Genomic DNA, 22,206 nt, shown 5'->3' with positions numbered 1-22,206 from the left:
TGATGGGATTTTGAACAAACTTGGTACAAGTAATCTTCTTATCTATCTTCTGTCTACATATATAAAATAAAATGTTTGTTTGTTTGTTTGTTTGTTTGTCTGCACGCGCTTATCTCCTGAACAGTGAAAGATAGGAGGAAACCTCTGACACAAAAAATGTCGGGACGGTCCCCGGGAAGGTGGAAGGCTAGGTGGTGAGGCCGGTCGAGGGCACCTCGGCCGGGCTGGGCCCATTTCGCAATTAAAAGCTGAGCTGAATTATAGTAGTCGATCTTCTACGGCCGTGAGTAAAAGCTGAATTATCGTAGCAAATTCATTCAAAAAGAACCAAAAATGACGGGACAGACCCTGGGAAGGTTATAGGCTAGGTGGCGAGGCCGGTCGAGCCCGCTCAGCCGGGCTGGGCCCATTTCGCAATTAAAAGCTGAGCTGAATTATAGTAGTCAATCTTCTATGGCCGCGAGTAAAAGTTGAATTATAGTAGTAAATTCATTCAAAAAGAACCCGGGCAACCCCGGGTGCATTCAGGTAGTGGTATATATGATGCAAAGATGAACTGATTGGATTATGGCATCGAGATCAAAAAGGTCAGAGGTCATGTCAGGTAAAAATGTGATGAAGTGAGAACAGCTGAAGGGATTTAAATCAAACTTGGTGCAAGTATTTATAATATTTTGATTCTAAATTTATTTTTGTTGTATACGAAGTCGCGGCTCGTGTAAGAGCTAACATATTAAACACAAAAACGCAAACTGACACATAAACACCCAATAAAGGGAGAGGGAGACAAGAGGGGGAGAGAGAGGGAAGCACACAAGCTCTGTGGAAGGGAGAGGGCTGGAGGGCAGGGGGCGGGGGGGGGGGGGGGAGGTTGGAGGGGTACACGGTATTAAGCAAATGCACACCACTAGGAATTTCAGGAAAGAAGTCGGAGATTGAAAGAGGTGGATTTTGGGTGTTTTAACGGAGATAGAAGAGGTCAAGGTTTTGGATAGGCGAAGATAAGAGATGGTGGTGAATAGATGTTTTAAAGACCTGGACGGAGGAGTGGGATTGAAGACAGTGAGGGAGTTTGTTGCAGAGGCTTGAGAAAAGAGGAATGAACGAGTGAAGGTGAGCAGAGAGTCTTGAATTTGGCAGTTTCACAAGAAGAGGGTTGCTGGCAGATCTTGTGCGACCTGTAGGAATATTTGTGGGACAGAACACAGCCAGAGTTGTGGGGGCTATGATGATGTAAACATGAACTAACTAGAACGGCACTCAGTAGAGAGCACACCTCTGCCAGGTGAACAGTTTACGTTTTGTATCCCAGAGTAGACCATAAAATCACAATACAAAATCACATTTAATCAAAATAATTCGTCCACAACTTTTTGAGATATCCTGCTATTTATCATGTTTGGCCCCATCTACCAAAGTTGAAGAATAACTTTCAAAATTCTACTAGCTGTATTCGAATCCGGATCTTCACCAAAATCTAATCATTTCGTCCTTGTCACATACGCTACATCTCTGCAAAATTTCGTCCGAATCCTTCCACAACATTTTGAGATATCATGTTCACAGACAGACAAACAGACAGATGGACAGACAGGGATGAAAACATAACCTCCATCCACCTTTGGTGGTGAAGGTAATTAGATTATGGGGTCAAGAGGTCAGAGGTCATGTTCAGTAAAACTTATGTTGCTGCACCAGCTTGTGAACTGGTGATGGGATTTTGACAAAACTTGGTACAAATATATATTATGCAAAGATTAACTGATTATATTTTGGCATCAAAGGTGAGGACTGAGGTGATTTTGGTGAGGTCAGAGGTTATGCCACATAAAAACGTGACACTTGTAAACAGCTGAATGGATTTAAATCAAACTTGGGACAAGTATGTATAAAAAAAAAAAACACCTTTAGAGGCCATTTTTCCCCGCAAGTGGGGGTTGGCCTTTTTCGGGGACCGTGGTTGTTGTTGTTTTTTGGTCCCCTTTTTGAAGCAATGTTTTACGGCCGGATGCCCTTCCTGCCGCCAACCCTTTTTGTCGCCTTTTTACGACAAACAGGGAATTACCAGTGAACTGGTACTCAATTAGCCGACCTCGGAAGGATGACAGGCTGAGTCAACCTCCCTGGCGTTAATTCAGCGATCGACCGGGATTCGAACCCAGGATCCTAGGATCCTAAGCTGACACCCTAACCGCTAGCCCAACACCAGGGATTGGGACAAGTATGTATAATGATGAAAAATGTGGGCGGAAGCGCATTGGTCGACGTCGTTATGTCTAAGAGTGTTGTTGTAGTTTATTTTTGGGAGCGATCGAGGTAACGGTTTGTTTCCTATACACTGCCAAAATAAAGGTATGCGTCAGAAGAACGTGTTGCATGCTTGCAACATGATCGCCCATCAGATAGGAACTCTGCCATGGTATTGTAATCCTAACTTGAGTGAAGTCGATGGTGCACCATCGCAAATCCCCACGTTTCCCACTCTGCCCTAGGGGACAGGGCCAAAAATGACAGCTCTTACACCTTTGTGCCATACAGTTATCAATACCACCAAATTTGATGATTTTTTTCCCAACTGTTTATCCGCTCTCTTTGCTATTCTCGCTTCCCGCATCCGCTCCATGCATCCAACTCATCTCAGCCGGCATTTCACCAATCTCCCTGTCAAGCTCATCTGCACCCAAATCTTCTCCCTCAGTTCATCCATTCTCCTACTATCTACCCTCTTCACTCCCACATTCCTCCTGACCCAGTTGTTCTCGCAAACCTGCAGCCTGTTTCTGTCAGTGTCACCGTCTCCAGATCATAAAGATAGGCTGGTGTTACGTCTGTCTGCCACTCCACCGTTTGCGCATTCACATCTACGTGAATCCTACTCAGCACCTCTGCCTCAGAGTTGCCATCCCTTGTCACTGTTTCACTCAGATACTCAAAAAGCTATTTCCTGTGCTGAGCTCGTTCCCCTCTAAACTGATATTAATTTATTACCCTGCACTCGCAAAGCGAAAAGCAGGGTTAGGCATTCTGTTGTGTGCTTATGTTTGGCATGTCTACGTGCGTGTCTGTATTTTTAAAATTAATTTTCTCAGCAACCGTTAGTCCGATTGACACGGAATGTTACCATAGGAGTGCCTCTGCCTGTAGAATTTTTTTTATCATAATTATGATGTCAGAGGTCACGTGGCACAGACGCCATCTTGGAAAAACGTTTCACCTCAATCTCCCAAACCAATCAATGGAATGGAAAAAGTTGAAACGTGGCTCATTGTCACGTACTCCTCATGGGGAATGAAATACACAACATGGCCAAAAGTATGTGGACACCCGAACATCACACATCTCATTCCAAAATCATGGGCATTGATATGGAGTTGGTCCCCCCTTTGCTGCTGTAACAGCCTTCACTCTTCTGGGAAGCCTTTCCATTAGATTAGATGTTGGAACATTGCTGTGGGGATTTGCTTCCATTCAGCCACAAGAGCATTAGTGAGGTTGGGCACTGATGTTGGGCAATTAGGCCTGGCTCGCAGTCGGCGTTCCAATTCATCCCAAAGGTGTTCGATGGGGTTGAGGTCAGGGCTCTGTGCAGGCCAGTCAAGTTCTTCCACACCAATCTTGACAAACCATTTGTGTATGGACCTCGCTCTGTGCATGAGGGCATCATGCTGAAACAGGGAAGGGCCTTCCCCAAACTTTTGCCACAATGTAGTTGGAAGCACACAATCATCTAGAATGTCATAGTATGCTGTAACGTTAATATTTCCCTTCACTGGAACTAAGGGGCCTAGCCCAAACCATGAAAACCATCCCCAGACCATTATTCCTTCTCCACGAAACTTTACAGGCGGCACTATGCATTTGGACAGGTAGTGTTCTCCTGGCATCCGCCAAACCCAGATTCGTCCGTTGTACTGCCAGATGGTGAAGCGTGATTCATCATTCCAGAGACCGCGTTTCCACTGCTCCAGAGTCCAATGGCGGTGAGCTTTATACCACTCCAGCCGATGCTTGACATTGCGCATGGTGATCTTAGGCTTACGTGTGGCTGCTCGGCCATGAAAACCCATTTCATGAAGTCTCCCGACGAACAGTTGTTGTGCTGACGTTGCTTCCAGAGGCAGTTTGGAACTCAGTAATGAGTGTTGCACCCGAGGACAGACAATTTTTACACACTACGCGCTTCAGCACTCAGTGGTCCCGTTCTGTGAGCTTGTGTGGCCTACCACTTAGCGGCTGAGCTGTTGGTCCTCCGAGATGTTTCCACTTCACAATAACGGCACTTACAGTTGACCGGGGCAGCTCTAGCAGGGCAGAAATTTGACGAAATGACTTGTTGGAAAGGTGGCATCCCATGACGGTGCCACGTTGAAAGTCACTGAGCACTTCAGTACGGCCCATTCTACTGCCAATGTTTGTCTATGGAGATTGCATGGCTGTGTTTGATTATATATACCTGTCAGCAATGGGTGTGGCTGAAACAGCCAAACCACTAATTAGAAGGGGTGTCCGCATACTTTTGTCCATGTAGTGTATGTTGTCATCGGTGCCTTCATTATGACTTCATAATTTGTCAAGTACAACGCTTTATCTGATCAGTATGAAAAAAAAAATTCCCTCTGCAACTGTTAGCCTGATGGACACGAAATGTGTACCATCGGAGCTCCTCCTGTATAATTTTTAAAAATGATAATTATGACTTCATAGGTCATGTGGTGCAGGTGCCATCTTGGAAAAATCGAAAAATGTTGCACTTCTATATCTCCGAAACCAGTCCATGGAAAAACTTTAATTATGGCTCATTGTCAAGTACTCACTATGGGGAATAAGATATGTTAATGATTATATCAGTGTCGTCGTCGTGACGTCATAATTCGACAAGTATAATGCTTCATCCGCTCAGTATGAATTTTTTTTTCTCTGCAAACATTTGTCTGATTGACACGCAATATTCACCTTAGGAGCGCCTCCTCCTGTAGAATATTTTAATGATAATCATGACGTCATAGGTCACGTGGTACAGGCGCTATCTTGGAAAAACCAAAAAACGTTGCACCTCTATATCTCCGAAACCGCTCCATGGAAAAAATTGAAACGTAGCTCATTGTAAAGAACTCTGCATGGGGAATAGGTGTTGTTAACGATGACGTCATTGGTGCCGTAATTATGACGTCGTAATTCGACAGGGATAATGATTAATCTGATTAGTTTGAAATTTATTAAGTGTGATCTACGCAACAATTGTATTAGAGAATATATATTTATGATGTCATCGCTCACGTGGTCTGGCAGCCATATTGGATCAAAAAACAAAACAAAAAAAAAACCCCCTTCAAAAACAGAAGAGTTGGCTCGCACCAAGTTGACTGCGCAGCGTAAGTATTCTATGAATACCATCTCGTTTTCTCTACTGCCCATCCAGCATCACCTCCGTCTTTTCCATGTTCATTTTCAAACCATGTTTCTCAATTGCCTCCTTCCTTCCACTCCCTCACTACTTCCTGCATCTCCCACCCACTCTCCACCACAACAACCAGATTGTCAGCCTCTACTGTTTATGCAAACGAAGGAAATGGAGCACCTCACCACTATTAGAGCATTTAAATTGCATCACATGTAGCAATAAATGTGAATTGTTTCTCCCAGCTTGCCGGTTCAATAGCAGAAGACGGCAATTTTATTTTTGCCGCCTGCATCCCTACTATTCAGGGCCCTTAGGGATATTTTGGGGCCGTTTGGTTCAAATTCCTCCAAAAGCACCAAATTTGGCCCAGATGTTGCCCATGCCATACTCTTTCGATTTTTGACCCCGGGGGCCCCATATTGGCGAAATGCTAAATGGCCGCCACCCGGATTAGAGGAAAATCAGTTAAATAACCAAAAGCGTTGGAATCATGTATGATACCACTTTTCAGGGGTTTTCTAGGTCGAGGAATCCAATTATGATGTTATTTTGATGATTCGAGGTCAAGGTCAACCCTCAAGGTCATCTTAAAGGTCATTTTTGAGTCAAACATGTCGGTTTTTGAGTTTTTTGTCAAGATTTCCTCGAGGTTCACCATTTTATGTTTCTGGGTTGGGTAATCGAACTCTGACCGTATTTTTGACAATTAGAGGAAATATTTACATGTGTATTTCCTAATTTTCAGGCATATGCAGTTCACCAGTCAAATTACAAGGGTACGGATTTTGATGTTTTATGAACTGTATGCCATATCCTTGTGTTTAATTTTTGTGCGATCATGATCCGGGTTCATGTATACATGATTGTATACATGTCATAAATATGACGTCATAGCTCATGTGACCTGGCGGCCATATTGGATTTTATGAAAACCTTAAAAATGGATCCCTGCCTTCATTTTTCGATCGATTCATTTTGAACTTTGACCACTTATAGTACGCCATGTGATTGGATGCATATCCTAATTATGACGTCATAGTTCAGGTGACATGGCGGGATGGACCGGTATGGTCCCCGGATCATACCGCCCTTGGCGCCCGTCAAAAATCGAAAGAGTATGGCATGGGCAACATCTGCGCCAAATTTGATTCTTTTGGAAGAATTTGAACCAAAATATCCCTAAGGGCCCTGACTATACCTCGTTTCGAATCCCGTGTGGGAACAAACAACTAACTTGCTAGTATGGAACAAAGCCTGATCATCGATGAATGCAGCGAGCCTTGCTTGTTCTACAGCATTTTTCACACTGTTGAAATTATGCTAGTATGGCATGGAGAAAGTGGATCTACACTCTCACCTCTCTCTGACATTGCTGAGTCCACATTTCGTTTTGGACATCATCCTGAAAATACAAGTACAGTATATTTAATTTGCACTGTAATACCTGGTCAAATAATCGTAACATCTAATGATACTCTAGAGGTGTGGCCGCTCTGTATTTAATGTCTAACACAGCTCACTTTTGGTACTGATGTCATGGTGATGCTCCGATGAGTGAACCCAAACATAGATCAAATTATTAAATTTGTTTGAGTTTGTTCAAAGCGTCGCAAGTTTCTTGGCAAAAAATGTGCGAGATGCAAATGTGTTTTCTTTTGTTAAATATCCGTTTTATGTTTCATGTTGATGCAAATGTTTTTGAGCAACATTTTTTTGTTTCAATCTGATGTTTTGTTGTATATTTATTTCCTAAACTTTGTATGGTGAAATATTTACCTTTGTCGGTGCTGGGGTTACTTAACGGGTAAGGCAGCGGTTGCGTGTTGAAATCCGGTAAGGGCTTCAATATTAATCCTTTGGATTGCAAGCCTCTGAAAAACCAAACTCCTCTCATGTGAATTGGAGTGGTGGTAAAAACTTAGCTGCCTCATTCATTCTGCTAACAAGGGGATAATGTGCCTGTCCACCTTTTATTGTCTACATGCATTGCTATTACACTCTGGGTGACTGTTTGTCCCCTCAGGGAAATTTGGGATGGACATTATAATGCTACCCGTTAAAAGACAACTTCACCCAAACCCCCTTACTACAAAAAAACCCCCTTACTGCATATAAAAAGGTTGGGACAATATCTCAAGTCGACCAACATTTTTTTCAAACTCATTTTGTGATGCTACTGTAAATATTATCCTCATTTTGTATCCTCTTGGTTGTTTACGCTCTTTATAGATGCCATTTGTACCAACGGACAGTTTGCCTGTTGCTGTTTGTAGGTGAGACGAAAGGTGCTCGAAATTGCTACACTGCATCTCGTAACCACATGTACATTGACAAGGACACTAAGGTGATATGTCAAGGTTTCACAGGAAAGCAGGTATGTTGCTGATTCAAAATAACACCTCATCAGTCATCACTTTGTGATTGGCTTGGATGCAATGATTGGTATTTTTGGTGAATTATTTTTGTTACCATTATTACTTGCTTAGAAAGTAATCTATAATAATAAATGTAGTATTACTGTTACTACATTACTTGAAATTGACAGCTGCCAGACATCACTTCACTTTTAAATTTCCACTAATTTTCTACCATGACTGGTGCGATTGTAACTCCATGTGAGTTTGTAAAAACTCTTATTTTTGGTTATTGTGTTATACCATCACGAGTAAGATACACACAGAGAAGTACAGTAAAACCTCAATATAATGGATGAATAGGGGGGAAGGGTTGTCCGTTAATGCTGAAAGTCCGATAAATTCGAATGGTTATTTTCAAATGGTAATAAAAGTCCTTCCGTGCATAACAGACAATGTTAAACATTTATACATTAATAAAAACACTAAAATAAGAAATAAACAGAAGAAAACAAGTGTTACGTGCTCCTCCCCGACCCCCTGGTCACGGTGTACCTCCGAGCCCCGAGAGGAGTCACGGCAGAAAAATGTGTTATTCTGTATGTCAAAGATCAATGGTGAAGCCACACCAATTGTTACCAACAAACAAATATTGTATTAAGATCACACAAGAACAACAGTACAACAATAATAGTAATCAAAAGTACAATCAATATGTGTCCTATGATGGTACCATCAGTTTCGTAATATATAACTCGCTGTGCTCCAAGTGAGCGGAAAGAGAAGATTCCCAATGTCTCTAATTCCCAGCTTCAAGCCAAAGTGGATTCGCTCCAGCGATCGTCAGATCAATGTCCAATCGAGACCAGAATCCTGTTCGGATGACAGTTACAGTCACGCAGCCAAAGCTGCACAAAGGCGCCCTCAAGGCGACTGGGAAATCCAAAGGCGCCCTCCAGGCGACTGGGAAATCACACCCTCGGGTATGGACGTTCCACCGCTCAGTCGGCGACACGCAGACTTTCCACTCAAAAGCCACGTCACACGCACACACCCCAGATCGACGTCTGAATGCGGTGAAAATGGTCAAAACAAGACGAAACCTTGAGCGAAGCGCAAGTCCTGCGCGAGTCAAAATGGCCGACGGCCCGGTCTCGTGCGACATGACAATGATGACGATGATTCTCTTCAGAATCCACCGCAAAACCTGACACGCAGGTTGATCTGTCACAGCGATAACATCTCTGTCGCAGAAATCCCTTTCCCGGGAAACCAAAAGTTCACTCGTGACTCTTGCTCGCCAACGTTCGCTCCAGACCGTAAGTAGCTCGGCTCCTTCTTGTCCGACTCCACTCGCTCCACCTTCTTTTCCTCTTCCTCTTCTTCGTTGTCCGGTTCCGGTTTCATTTAAACTTAACTTTTTCACCTTTTGAAAACAGTTCATAAACAATAAACCTTTTGACAACAATAATAGTACATGGAATCGAAAATGTTTACAGTGGATGAAAACCACCACAACGGAAGTGACGAATCCGTAACACAAGCATGAAATATAATTATTTATTCGCAAACTATTAGAATTATTTTCCAAACAAATTATTACCTGCTGTGTTTGTGTTTTTTTTTGTTTTTTTTTTGTATACAGAATCGAGGCTCATGAAAGAGCTAACATTTATCACACAGACAAATGAAACAGACAAACGAAGTATATGAAAAGGGAGCGGTAGACAAGATGGGGAGAGAAGGGGAAGCACATAAACTCAACATTTGAGAGCAGGGACATCGGGAATGTGTGGGAGGGAGAGGGCTTGGGGGGAGGCGGCGTGGGAAGGGGGGGGGGGGGGTGGTGGGAGAAGTATAAACACAAGGACACCAAGGACTTCCAGGAAAGAGGTTGGTATTTCAAAAAAGTGGATTTGGGGTGAAATTAGCGGGGGTAGAAAAGATCAAGGTTTTGGATGGGGGAAGATAAGAGATGGTGGTGAACAGCTGTTTTAAAGACCTGGAGGGAGGAGTGGGATTTAAGAGAGTGAGGGAGTTTGTTCCAGAGGTGGGAGAAAAGAGGAATGAAGGAGTGAAGGTGAGCAGAGAGTCTTGATTTTTGCAGTTTAACAATAAGAGGGTTGCACGCAGATCTTGTGCGACCTGTAGGAATATTTGGGGGACAGAGCCCAGAGAGAGCTGGAGGAGCAAGGCCGGAGAGGAGTCCGTAGAAGACAGAAAGACCACCAACCTGCCCGCGGTGAGTAAGTGAAAGGCCCTCGGAGGTAGCTTCATCTCGGGAGATTCCAATGATTCTGAACGCTTTGGTTTCACAGCGTGAAGACTAGCTAGGTGTGAGGCAGGAGCACTAGCCCAGAGGGGGAACAGTATTCCATTGAGCTGTGGATGAAAGCCTTATACGTGGTGAGGAGCTCAGGTGTGCCAAGGAAGGACTTCGCACCACGGAGGATGCCCAGTGAGCGACTGGCTTTGGAGGCCAGATTTGAAATGTGGTTTTCCCAGGAAAGATCATGGCAGATAGTGAGACCCAAAAGCTTGAGTGAAAGAACTTCTTGGAGAGGATTTTTCAGAAAGTGGATGGGAGGGTTGTTCAATCGGTCTTTTCGGAGAGACATCGTAAGAGTGTGAAATTTGTCAGGATTGAAAGACATGACATGTTCCACTTGTTTGCCCAGTCTGTGATTTTGTCCAGGTCTTCAGAGAGTGAGGAGGCTGCAGACTGCCCATCTGAGGGATGAGGAATGGAGCGGCAGAGAGTGGAGTCATCAGCAAAGAGATAGAGAGGATTTTCAAGAGAGTCGGAGAGATCATTGATAAAAACCACCGTTTAGAGGCCATTTTTTGCGGGGGTTGGCCTTTTCCGGGGACCGTGGTTGTTGTTGTTTTTTGGCCCCCTTTTTGAAGCAATGTTTTACGGCCGGATGCCCTTCCTGCCGCCAACCCTGTTTGTCGCCTTTTTACGACACACAGGGAATTACCAGTGAACTGGTACTCAATTAGCCGACCTTGGAAGGATGACAGGCTGAGTCAACCCCCCTGGCGTTAATTCAGCGATCGACCGGGATTCGAACCCAGGATCCTTGGATCCTAAGCTGGCACCCTAGCCGCTAGCCCAACACCAGGGCTGGAGAGATCATTGATGAAGACAGGAAAAAGCACAGGGTCCGGGACACTGCCTTGGGGAACTCCAGCCTGAACAGGAAGAGGAGATGAGAGAAACCCATTCAGGGCCACATGTTGCTTACGACTGGAGAGGAAGTCCGCCAGCCATGTGTGGAGATTTCCATGGATACCAAAGGAGGAAAGTTTGGTGAGCAGAGCGGGGTGCCAGATCGTATCGAACGCACGTGGTTTGATAAATTGGTTTATTGATGACGTAGATTTATGTTCTATCCAATATGGCTGCTGAAGCATGTGACCGATGACGTCATTACTTTAATTCTCCCACACAATTTATGTGTATATCATGCTCAAGAAATTTCAAACTGATAGGATCAAGCTTTCTACTTTTTGGGTTTTTCCAAGATGGCGCCCATACCACGTGACTTATGATGTCATAATTATCATTAAAAAATTATACAGGAGGAAGCACTCCTGTGGTGAAACATTCCTGGCAATGGGACCAACTGTTGCAGAGAAAAGCATACTCCACGTTCTGTGCGGACAAACTGACAGACAGACAAATGAAAAATGAACATATGTCACCCACAGGGTGAACCGTATCTTGCCCCTGCATCTGTCTATTTTACCTTTTGGTCAAAATTGAATGACCTTCAAAATGACCTTGAAGGTCAAGGCCGATCGACACCAAAAACTAATCAGCTGAGCGCCATACCACACCCTATATACCCACCAAGTTTGGAGATCATAAGATCAAAGTTACTCAAAAAATAAGGGTTTCGTTGACCTCCATGATTGACCGCAAAGTGACCTTGACCTTTGACCTTGACCTTAATAATTTCGTATGGTGAATAGTATGTCTTCATGACCAACGCACATGAAATATTGAAAGATTTTGATGAGTACTGAGGAAATAATTTTTTCATGAAAATTCCGTTTTTTCGTCATGACGTCATCAAATGACGTCATAGCGTCAAACTGTTTACAGATCTGGGAAGCACTCATCAAGGGCATTCATATGAGGTATTACTCGATATGGTACCTACGATTTCAAAATTTGACCTTGGGGTCAATAATTTTCGACCTCCAGCGCTAACCATGAAGGTCAAGGCCGATCGCCACCAAAAACTAATCAGCTGAGCGCCGGACCATATACTAGATTCCCATGAAGTTTGGAGACGATCCGATCAAAGTTACTCAAAAAATTAGTGTTTCGTCGACCTCCATGATTGACCACAAAGTGACCTTGACCTTTGACCTTGACCTTCAAAATTTTGTGTGCTGAAGGGTATCTCTATAGGACTCTGATATGCGAAGTTACAGGAGTTTCCAATAATAACTGTGGTCTACAGAGTGACCTAAACAATGCGAACTAAAGCAATACAATATACATGAAAAGTGCAGTTTTTTCGTCATAACGCCGTCAAATGACGTCACATTGTCAAACTAGTTATATGTTTGGAAAGCACTCAACAAGGGCTTCAATTTGAGGTACTACTCGATATGGTAACTGAAACTTGAAAATTTTACCTTTTGGTCAAAATTGAATGACCTTCAAAATGACCTTGAAGGTCAAGGCCGATCGACACCAAAAACTAATCAACTGAGCGCCATACCACACCCTATATACCCACCAAGTTTGGAGATCATAAGATCAAAGTTACTCAAAAAATAAGGGTTTCGTAATTTGACCTTGGGGTCAATAATTTTCGACCTCCAGCGCTAACCATGAAGGTCAAGGCCGATCGCCACCAAAAACGAATCAGCTGAGCGCCGGACCATATACTAGATTCCCATGAAGTTTGGAGACGATCCGATCAAAGTTACTCAAAAAATTAGTGTTTCGTCGACCTCCATGATTGGCCGCAAAGTGACCTTGACCTTTGACCTTGACCTTCATAATTTTGTGTGCTAAAGGGTATCTCTAAAAGACTCTGATATGCGAACTTACAAGAGTTTCCAAAGGGAACTGTGCTCTACAGAGTGACCTAAACAATGCGAACTAAAGCAATACAATATACATGAAAAGTGCAGTTTTTTCGTCATAACGCCGTCAAATGACGTCACATTGTCAAACTAGTTATATGTTTGGAAAGCACTCAACAAGGGCTTCAATTTGAGGTACTACTCGATATGGTAACTGAAACTTGAAAATTTTACCTTTTGGTCAAAATTGAATGACCTTCAAAATGACCTTGAAGGTCAAGGCCGATCGACACCAAAAACTAATCAACTGAGCGCCATACCACACCCTATATACCCACCAAGTTTGGAGATCATAAGATCAAAGTTACTCAAAAAATAAGGGTTTCGTAATTTGACCTTGGGGTCAATAATTTTCGACCTCCAGCGCTAACCATGAAGGTCAAGGCCGATCGCCACCAAAAACTAATCAGCTGAGCGCCGGACCATATACTAGATTCCCATGAAGTTTGGAGACGATCCGATCAAAGTTACTCAAAAAATTAGTGTTTCGTCGACCTCCATGATTGACCACAAAGTGACCTTGACCTTTGACCTTGACCTTCAAAATTTTGTGTGCTGAAGGGTATCTCTATAGGACTCTGATATGCGAAGTTACAGGAGTTTCCAATAATAACTGTGGTCTACAGAGTGATCTAAACGTGAAAAAAAATGATTAACCACAAACAAACAAAAAAACAAACATACAAGCTGACTGATACATCTTGCAAAAACTTCGTTTTGGCAAGATAAAAATCACTCACGGAGCGACACTTGGCAAAACAGAACAAAGTAGAATGGCACTCAGGAGAGCATCCTTTTGACCTCAAAAATAATTAGTGGTTGAATACAGTGACCTGATATGCAAATAGTCTTCAAAGTTTAAGTTAATCGGATGAAAATTGACAATTTTAGAAATTTGGCCTATGTTGACCTCAAAAATAGTTGGTGGTTGGTTTCAGTAAGCTTATGTGCAAATCGTATTCAGTTTTCAAGTCAATCAGATGAAAATTGAGGATTTTAGACATTCGAAATTGTTGACCTTTGGCCTATGTTGACCTTTTGGCCTATGTTGATCTCAAAACTAGTTGGTGGTTGAATTCAGTTCGCTGATATGTAAATCCTATTCATATTTCAAGTCGATCTTATTCATATTCCAAGCCTGGTGTTGGCTTAGCTGTTCGGGTGCCGGCTTGGGATCCCGGTCGGTCGCTGAATTAACACCAGGGGGGTTGACTCAGCCTGTCATCCTTCCGAGGTCGGCAAATTGAGTACCAGTTCACTGGTAATTCCCTGTGTGTCGCAAGAGGCGACTAAAAGGATTGGCGGCAGGAAGGGCATCCGGCCGTAAAACATTGCTTCAAAAAAGGGGACCACGGTGCCCGAAAAAGGCCAACCTCTGCTCTGCAGGGAAAAATGGCCTCTAAAGGTGGTTCATTTCAAGTCGACCGGATGAAAATTGAGGATTTTGGAAATTTGAAGAAAGTGGTAGACCTTTGGCCTATGTTTTTGACCTTTTGACCTCAAAAATATATCGATTCTGTCAGACCACGAACTCCACCATTTGGTGAAGTTTCGTAAAGATCGATTTAAAATTGTGACCTGTAGGAAAGTACAAGTGAGCAGACAGACAAACAAACACATAAACCGGTGTGATCAACATACTTGTCCAAAATTTTTTTTCTTGCCAAGTAACAAATGGCCCCAAATGCAGTACCCTCTCCTCTGGCGAGGGTAAAAACTCATCGCTCCAAAACCAAACAGCAATAACAACAACACCAACAACATTAAAACCCAAACTCCATCTGCCATGAACAGATACTCCTGTATTCCCTACCACTTCTCCTTTTGAATGTTTCTTCTTAAACTGAATAAAATGTTTCTACCTCAAAATAACATTAAAAACAAGAAAGCAATGAGAGGTTGCAGATCCTCGCCCAGACATGTGTGGTTTTGTCCTTTGGGTCCTCAGATGGGTGTCTCGGGTCTTCCGGGCCTTTGGTATCCTCTATGCCTTTTGGATCCTAAAGGGTGTTTTTGGTTCTTAAGGGTTTTATGGGTCGAAAGGGTCTTTGGGGTCTCAAGGGTATTTAAAGCTTTTTATGATTCTATAGGGTCTTAAAGATACTGGTGTTGGTTTCGCGGTTAGGGTGCAGGCTTGGGATCCTAGGATCCTGGGTTCGAATCCCGGTCGATCGCTAAATTAACGCCAGAGGGGTTGACTCAGCCTGTCATCCTTCCGAGGTCGGCAAATTGAGTACCAGCTTGCTGGGATGAATGATCCCGGTGTGTACCCTGGTTTAGAATAGGTACACCGTATCCCTGCGCATCGTAAGAGGCGACTAAGGGTTGGCGTCAGGAAGGGCATCCGGCCATAAAAACATTGCCTCAAACAGGGAACCATGATTGTCACGGTGCCCGCAAGGCTAACCCCTGCTCTAGCGGGGAAAATGGCCTTAAAACGATCATTCATTCATTCATAGGGTCTTAAAGAGTCTTCGAGTTTGAAAGACATTTTAGGGGTCTGAAATGGTCTTGGCATTATAAAAGGGTTTGTGACTCTTGTAGGATCTTAGCTGTTTTAAGGGGTCTTCACGGTCCTAATAGTTTTTTGGGTCTTTGTGGTCTTTGTGGTATTAAAAGGTATCGGGGTTGTGAAGGTTTGAAAGGGTCTTGGGGTTATAAAAGATTAAATATAATAAATACACATACATTTTGTGTGGCCAAAGAGAGAGACAAACAAACAAAGACAAAGAAACAGACAAACAGAAACAAACAAGCAAGAACGACGTGCATAGCAAATCCATAAAACAAATTTGAACTTAAAAATAATTGGTGGTTGAGTTAAATGACCAAATATGCAAATCCTCTTCAAATTTCAAGTCAATGGTATGAAAATTGATGATTTTACAAATTTGGCCTATTTGCCCCCTCTCAGACACCTTTACACCTCAAATTATTGGTGGTTGAACTAAATGACTGGATATGCAAATCCTGTTCAAATTTCATGTCTATTGGATGAAAATTGAGGATTTTATAAATTCCACCTCAGTTGTTGACCTATGGCCAATGTTGACCTCACAAATAATTGGTGGTTTAATTCAGTGACCTAACATTGAAATCCTCTTCAAATTTCTCGTCAATCTGATGAAAATTGAAGATTTTAGAAACATAACCTAAGTTGTTGACCTTTGGCCTATGTTGACCTTTTGATCTTTTTAACTCAAAAACAATAGGCTTCTTGCTTATGATCAACTCCCCTATTTGATGAAGTTTCGTGAAGATCGGTATAAAATTGTGATCTGTATGCGATTGACATACAGACAGACAAAATGACGCACGCGACCAACCAATACACTTGAAATTGAATTATTTTTTCGATTTTCGCAAGTAACAAACGGATCCAAATGCAATACCCTCTCCTCTGGCGACGGTAACAACAACGAGCAATCAAATGTTACATATCCTTGTCCAGACTTGGTTCATAGTATGCAATTTATGGACATACTCACGTTCTAATAGTACTTACTTTATAGACATACTCACATTCTGATTGTGCGCAGGTTGAAAAAAGAGAATGTGTACTACCTGCTACCACTAGGTGGCGTTTGTGGCTTACATTAGCAAATTTGATGCTGAAATATAAACAAACTGGCCCGAATGCAATACACTCTCATTTGGCGAGGGTAACTGGAATTGCATCGGATAGAGGGCATACCTCTGCCAGGCTGACCAGTTTGTCTTGTATCCCACTGATAGGCCAAATCTGCATCCGGACCTGAACCAAAATTTAATTGCTTGTTCTTGTCACCGACCCAACTCATCCACCTAGTTTTGTCATAATCTGTCCATAAACTTTTGAGATATTGTGTTATATATCGTTTTTGGCCCCATCTCTCAATGGTGAAGAATCACTTAAAATTTATAGTGTCCAAATCTTCACCAAAATGTAATCAATTTGTCCTAATCACACATCTAACCGGTCTGTCCACCAAGTTTTGTTGGAATCCATCCATAAACTTTTGAGATATCCTACTCAGAGACAGACAGACAAACAGACCAACAGGGGTTAATACATAACCCCCATCCTCCTTTGGTGGCAGAGGTAATAAGCACTTAAACAAATATTTTAAGAAGCCTTGCTCTGCTTTCTACTCCATCAGCAACAACCCATTCATTCTTCTTTATCATAATCTTGCCCTCATATTATTCATAAGGCTCATTATATTTTCCCAAATCCTTTTCACTCATAAACACATTCATCCAGCCTTCTCCCATACCTACGGCCCCATTTTCCAACATGCCTTCAAGGGAAAACATTTGCACCACCCCACTCGTGAAGTCTGTTGCAGTATATACTGTTTGCGAATCCTGAAAAGTTCATTTTGCAGAGTTTGTGTCTACATGACAATCAATTCCCCTTCATGTCCATTCATGGTAGCAAAGCCTTCTATGTCCATACCCTTCCCCTCCCATCTGCTTCCCACGCGTGCCGCCCGCCCTCTCTCAGCTTCCGAGCGCATGCTGCCTGCCCCCACTCAGCTTCCCGCGTGTGCCACCCGCCCCCTCTCTGCTTCCCGCGTGTGTCGCCTGCCCTCCTCTCGGCTTCCCACGTGTGCTTCCCGCGTGTGCCGCCCGACCCCTCTCGGCTTCCCGCACATGTACCCGCCCCCTCTCAGCTTCCCGCAGATGTGCCCGCCCCCTCTCAGCTTTCACGTCCTCCGCCTGTCAAGGTTGGAGTTCCCCAAGGCAGTATTTTAGGCCCAGTCCTATTCTTAATCTTCATCAATGATCTCATTGACTCTCTGGAAAATACTCTATTTCTTGCAAATGACTCCACCCTCTGCCGTGACATTCCTCATCCTTCAGACAGGAAAGCTGCAGCCTCTTCCCTCTACTCAGACCTTCACTAAATCAAAAGCTGGTCAAACACTTGAATGTTTTTCAATCCTGAGAAATTTCACACTCTTACGCTCTCTCTCCTCTCTCTCTCTCCTCCCTCTCTCCTCTCTCTCTCTCTCCTCTTTCTCTCTCTTTCTCTTTCTCTTTCTCTTTATCTGTCTGTGTGTTTCTGAAAAGATTGTATCTGCAAACCCTCCCATATACTTTCTCAACAACCCTCTCAAAGAAGTTCAGTCTCTCAAATTATTGAATCTCACTCTCAGCCATGATATTGCTTGGGTAAACCGCATTTCAAAGTTGAACTCCAAAGACAGTGACTGGCTGGGCATCCTCCGTCGTGCAAAGTCTGTCTTTGGCACACCTGAACCCCTATACACCTAAAATGCCATCATCCACCTAAAATGCCATCATCCACCTAAAATGCCATCATCCACCTAAAATGCCATCATCCATCGAAAATGCCATCATCCACCGAAAATGCCATCATCCACCTAAAATGCCATCATCCACGGATGAGAGTACTGCTCTCCCCTTGGAACCGGCACCCCTACCTCACACCTTTCCAAGCTTGACGCAGTGGAAATCAAAGGCCTTCAATATCATGGGAATTTTCCGTGATAAAGCTGAGTCTATCACGTTGCCATCGCAGACAGGTGAGTGGTCTCTATCTTTTTCTGCCTCCTTTCTGGTCTTGCACCCTCTGCCCTCTGCCTGCTTTCCATGTTTTTTTGTCCCCTGTCGCACCGCGGAGCGAAAGGGGGACTATGGTTTTCCCCTCCGTCAGTGCGTCCATCCGTGCGTGCGGGCGTGCGTGCGTGCGTAAGCGAAGGACCGCATTCGAATTTGGTGTGTGGGTGCAACCCATGTCAAAATCCAAGATGGCCACCGCCATGTATGTCTGATGCCATGTATGTCTGAACCTTGTGAGCTGAATATCTTGAAAAATAAGCGAAGTACCGACTTCTAATCTGGTGCGTGGGTGTACCTAGGCACAAGGAAGAACGCTATTGAAAATTGGGTCGCCACGTCAAAATCCAAGATGACCGCCACCATATATATGTCTGAACCTTGTGAGCGAAATATCTTGAAAAATAAGCGAAGTACCTACTTATAATCTGGTGTGTGGGTGTATCTAGGCACAAGGAAGAACGCTATTGAAAATTGGGTCGCCACGTCAAAATTCAAGATGGCCACCGTGCGTCTTCCACTTTGTCAACTCGCATCATTTCACCGACGGGGGACCTAGGCGTAACGCTCGTTTATGTTCAGCTCAGCATTTTTGTTATTATTATTATTATTATTATTTTTTTGGAATTATTGTAAAATACAACATTAGGCTTTTATTGTGTCAACCAATTGAATTTCTTGCATGAGAATGCTGAAAGCTTTTCAAAACCAACACCTGATTATAGCGTACATACACATATGTAGGTGAATTTTGCAAGATATGATTAGGGGGTGACTAGATAGCACCCAAGGGTGTGTTCTCGGCCACACTTACCTTTGTTTTAAATCGACCTGTTTATGGCTTGAAAAACTGGTTAACTTTTATGAATAGATTTGAAATTGGCAACAATTGTTTGTAAACGAATTGGATGAACTTTTCACAAGTGGCCAACAATATCCCATATTAAATCTAAAATGAGCAATATTTTGAAGAGAGTAGGGAGTAGAAAGGGAGTAGTGTGAGGATCCTCACGCATTCGCATTTATTTTTCAAACCGAAGCACTCTCACCTGAATATAGGAGTATTATGCTAACTGCAAAAAAATAATTGGATGTTCTTTATTGTTCGAACTTTTGCCAGGGAGTTTAAAATTCATTTGAATGGAATGTTTTAATGGTTTGCAAACTTTCACATAAAGAACAGCGGACCATTGTGTCATGTATTTTCTCCAAAGGGTATGTTCTCCTCCAAATTCCAATTCAGATTGATTGGCTGGCAGATTCTGTGATGATTCGGTAGTTTTCTTTCCCAACAAACAATAGTGCATGGCGATTCATCATGGTGGTATCTGTTTGGTCTGAGACCTTAATGAGAGTGCTGCCATGTTTTTTTGTTTAATTATTGTGAAAGATAACATTAGGCTCTTAATGTGTCAACCAATTAAGACCTTGTATTTGACATGGTTGACATTTTCTGAAAGGTGTTCTTCTGAAAGCATTATTAGTATGGCAGATAGGTGCAGGAATTGTGCCTTTGATGATACAAGCATGGCATTTGGTACACAGAGTATGTCCGAAGAAAGATATTTGGCGATAGGGCCATTGCAGATTTGTCCTTTTTTGAAAAATGGCCGCCATTGTTGTCACGAGACATCTGCGATGGCCCTACAGCCAAATATCTTCCTTCGGGCATACTCTGTGTGCCAACTCTTGTGCTTGTATCTTCAAAGGCACAATTCTGCCAAATATTTCACCTATCTGCCGTACTAGAAATTGGGCGCCATTTTTATTGGACACATCTGTGATGACTCTAATAGTCAGAATATTTAACTGTGTACCAAATACCATGCTGGTATGATTCAAACAAGTTTATACAAATTAATATACCATATACCACATACCATATACCATAATACACCATATAAATGGCGGCCATTTTAAAAACATTTTTGTCACAGGACAAATATATGATAACCATATAGTTAGGGGTCTTTAATTATGTGCCAAATGTCAAGCTTGTATGACCACAACAACAGTTTATACACAGTAATGTACCAAATATATGTAAAATAACAAGCAATGGAGGCAATTTTGAAAAATGGCCGCCATTGTTGCCACAGGACAAATCTCTGATGGCCCTATAGCCAAATATCTTCCTTAGGGCATACTCTAACTGTGTGCCAATTCTCGTGCTTGTATCATCAGTCACAATTCTCCCAAATATTTCACCTATCTGCCGTACTATATGCTTTTATTGCAATTTGTATGATACCATTGCCTATGACTTTGAACATTGCCATTGGTTTTCTTGATCGGACATAATTATTGCAAAATAGCTCAGCATATTGATCTGGATTATTTTTTTCCCTTTTAAATTAAACTGGATATATACAGCACCTTCAGAAAGAATTCACACCCCTTGACTTTTTCACAGTTTGTTGTGTTCCAGCCTGAATTTGAAATGGATTAAATTTAATTTTTTTTGTCATCGATCTACACAAAATACCCGACAATGACAAAGTGAAAACATGTTTTCAGAATTTTTATTTACAAATTTATTGAAAATGAAATACAGAAATATGCCATTTCTTTTTTTTTCTAATTTAAAAGGATATATTAAATCCTGAATCAAAAACAAAGGTTCTGTAACATTAACAGTGAAATAAAGAATTGTGGAGACCAAATACTTTTTGTCAATTTCAGCTTCTTTTTGGAGAAAACTGAGTTATTTGAAAAAAGTGCAAGGGTGCCAATAGTGTGTGTGTGTGTGTGTGTGTGTGTGTGTGTGTGTGTGTGTGTGTGTGTGTGTGTGTGTGTGTGTGTGTGCGTGTGCGCGTGCGTGTGCGCGCGTGTGTGCGTGATCGTGTGATCCTGTTCATTAATGTTATAACATTTGCAGTGTTACTGTCTTGTGCAATCTATCTCTTGTTTATCTCCTGAGGTGTGAATGAGGCCTTCTGGTTTTGGATAATTAAGTATCCTCAACTTGTTGGTTCGTAGACTCAGGGTGTGTATCGATTTTTGGGGTTAGTTTTTACTGTTATTGCTTCCTTTTGGATTCTTGCCCAGCGTTCCTTAAATACACTTTATAAACCACTTTGTGGCTGGGTGATTTGAGTGTCTCTGATCGCTAGTTGAGTTATACACATCCGTTAAAGGACCGAATGGGTTCTGGCAAATAGGACCCAGTACAAGACCATGCCTGTATCTAACAATTCGCTCAGTCGCTATTCGTGTGAACGCATGCACAGTCGTGACCACTTTGACGTGGTTCATCGGGATTCGGACTGGGCAACTGGGTTGACCCGATCGCTAACAATACGTTCAGTACCAGGCTTTTATTTTATTCTGTATTTATCTTGCATTGTAAATAAATATATCGATCACACGTTTTTACTGCACTTTTATATCATTTATTCTTGTTCGAAATATGGTTACTTTTGTGCATCGGGAACCTATCCCCCTTTTCCCCATAGGCCTTAGTATCAGTATTCATGGTTCTGCCATTTCCAGTGATCGCAGAGATGTACCCCCTGTGAAGGGAGAGGGTACACCATAGTCGATTTACTTGGAACAGGAATGTGTTTGTTTCATTACGAAGTTGCCTGTTTTAAAAGCCTCTTTTCCAGTTTGAAGAAGTGATAATGAATTCTTCACGCAGCTGTTCAAATGGAAACATTTATTATTCTACCAAAACAGGAACTCTTTCGAAGGACACAGAAGGAGAACACAAAATGTACATGCAGTATATAGTAATCTCAAAGCAAGAAAAAAAAATAGCCGTATGGTGGACTGACG

The 22,206-nt window shown here is 42.6% G+C and overlaps 1 protein-coding gene across 1 annotated transcript in view; it reads left to right on the top strand.

The window, feature by feature from the left end:
* Nucleotides 1-22,206, top strand: part of SUCLG1 (succinate-CoA ligase GDP/ADP-forming subunit alpha) — a 54,403-nt gene that overhangs the window by 8,492 nt on the left and 23,705 nt on the right. Inside the window, exon 2 of the mRNA XM_068105942.2 lies at nucleotides 7,675-7,775. Coding sequence (XP_067962043.1) covers nucleotides 7,675-7,775 — 101 coding nt within the window. The remainder of the gene's footprint in view (nucleotides 1-7,674; nucleotides 7,776-22,206) is intronic.

The sequence above is a fragment of the Myxine glutinosa genome, chromosome 2 (genome assembly GCF_964187855.1).
Source record: "Myxine glutinosa chromosome 2, kmMyxGlut1.1, whole genome shotgun sequence".
In the NCBI taxonomy this organism is placed as follows: Eukaryota; Metazoa; Chordata; class Myxini; order Myxiniformes; family Myxinidae; genus Myxine; species Myxine glutinosa.
The sequence above is the reverse complement of the archived record's forward strand: the minus strand, read 5'-3'. Positions and strand labels throughout refer to the sequence as shown.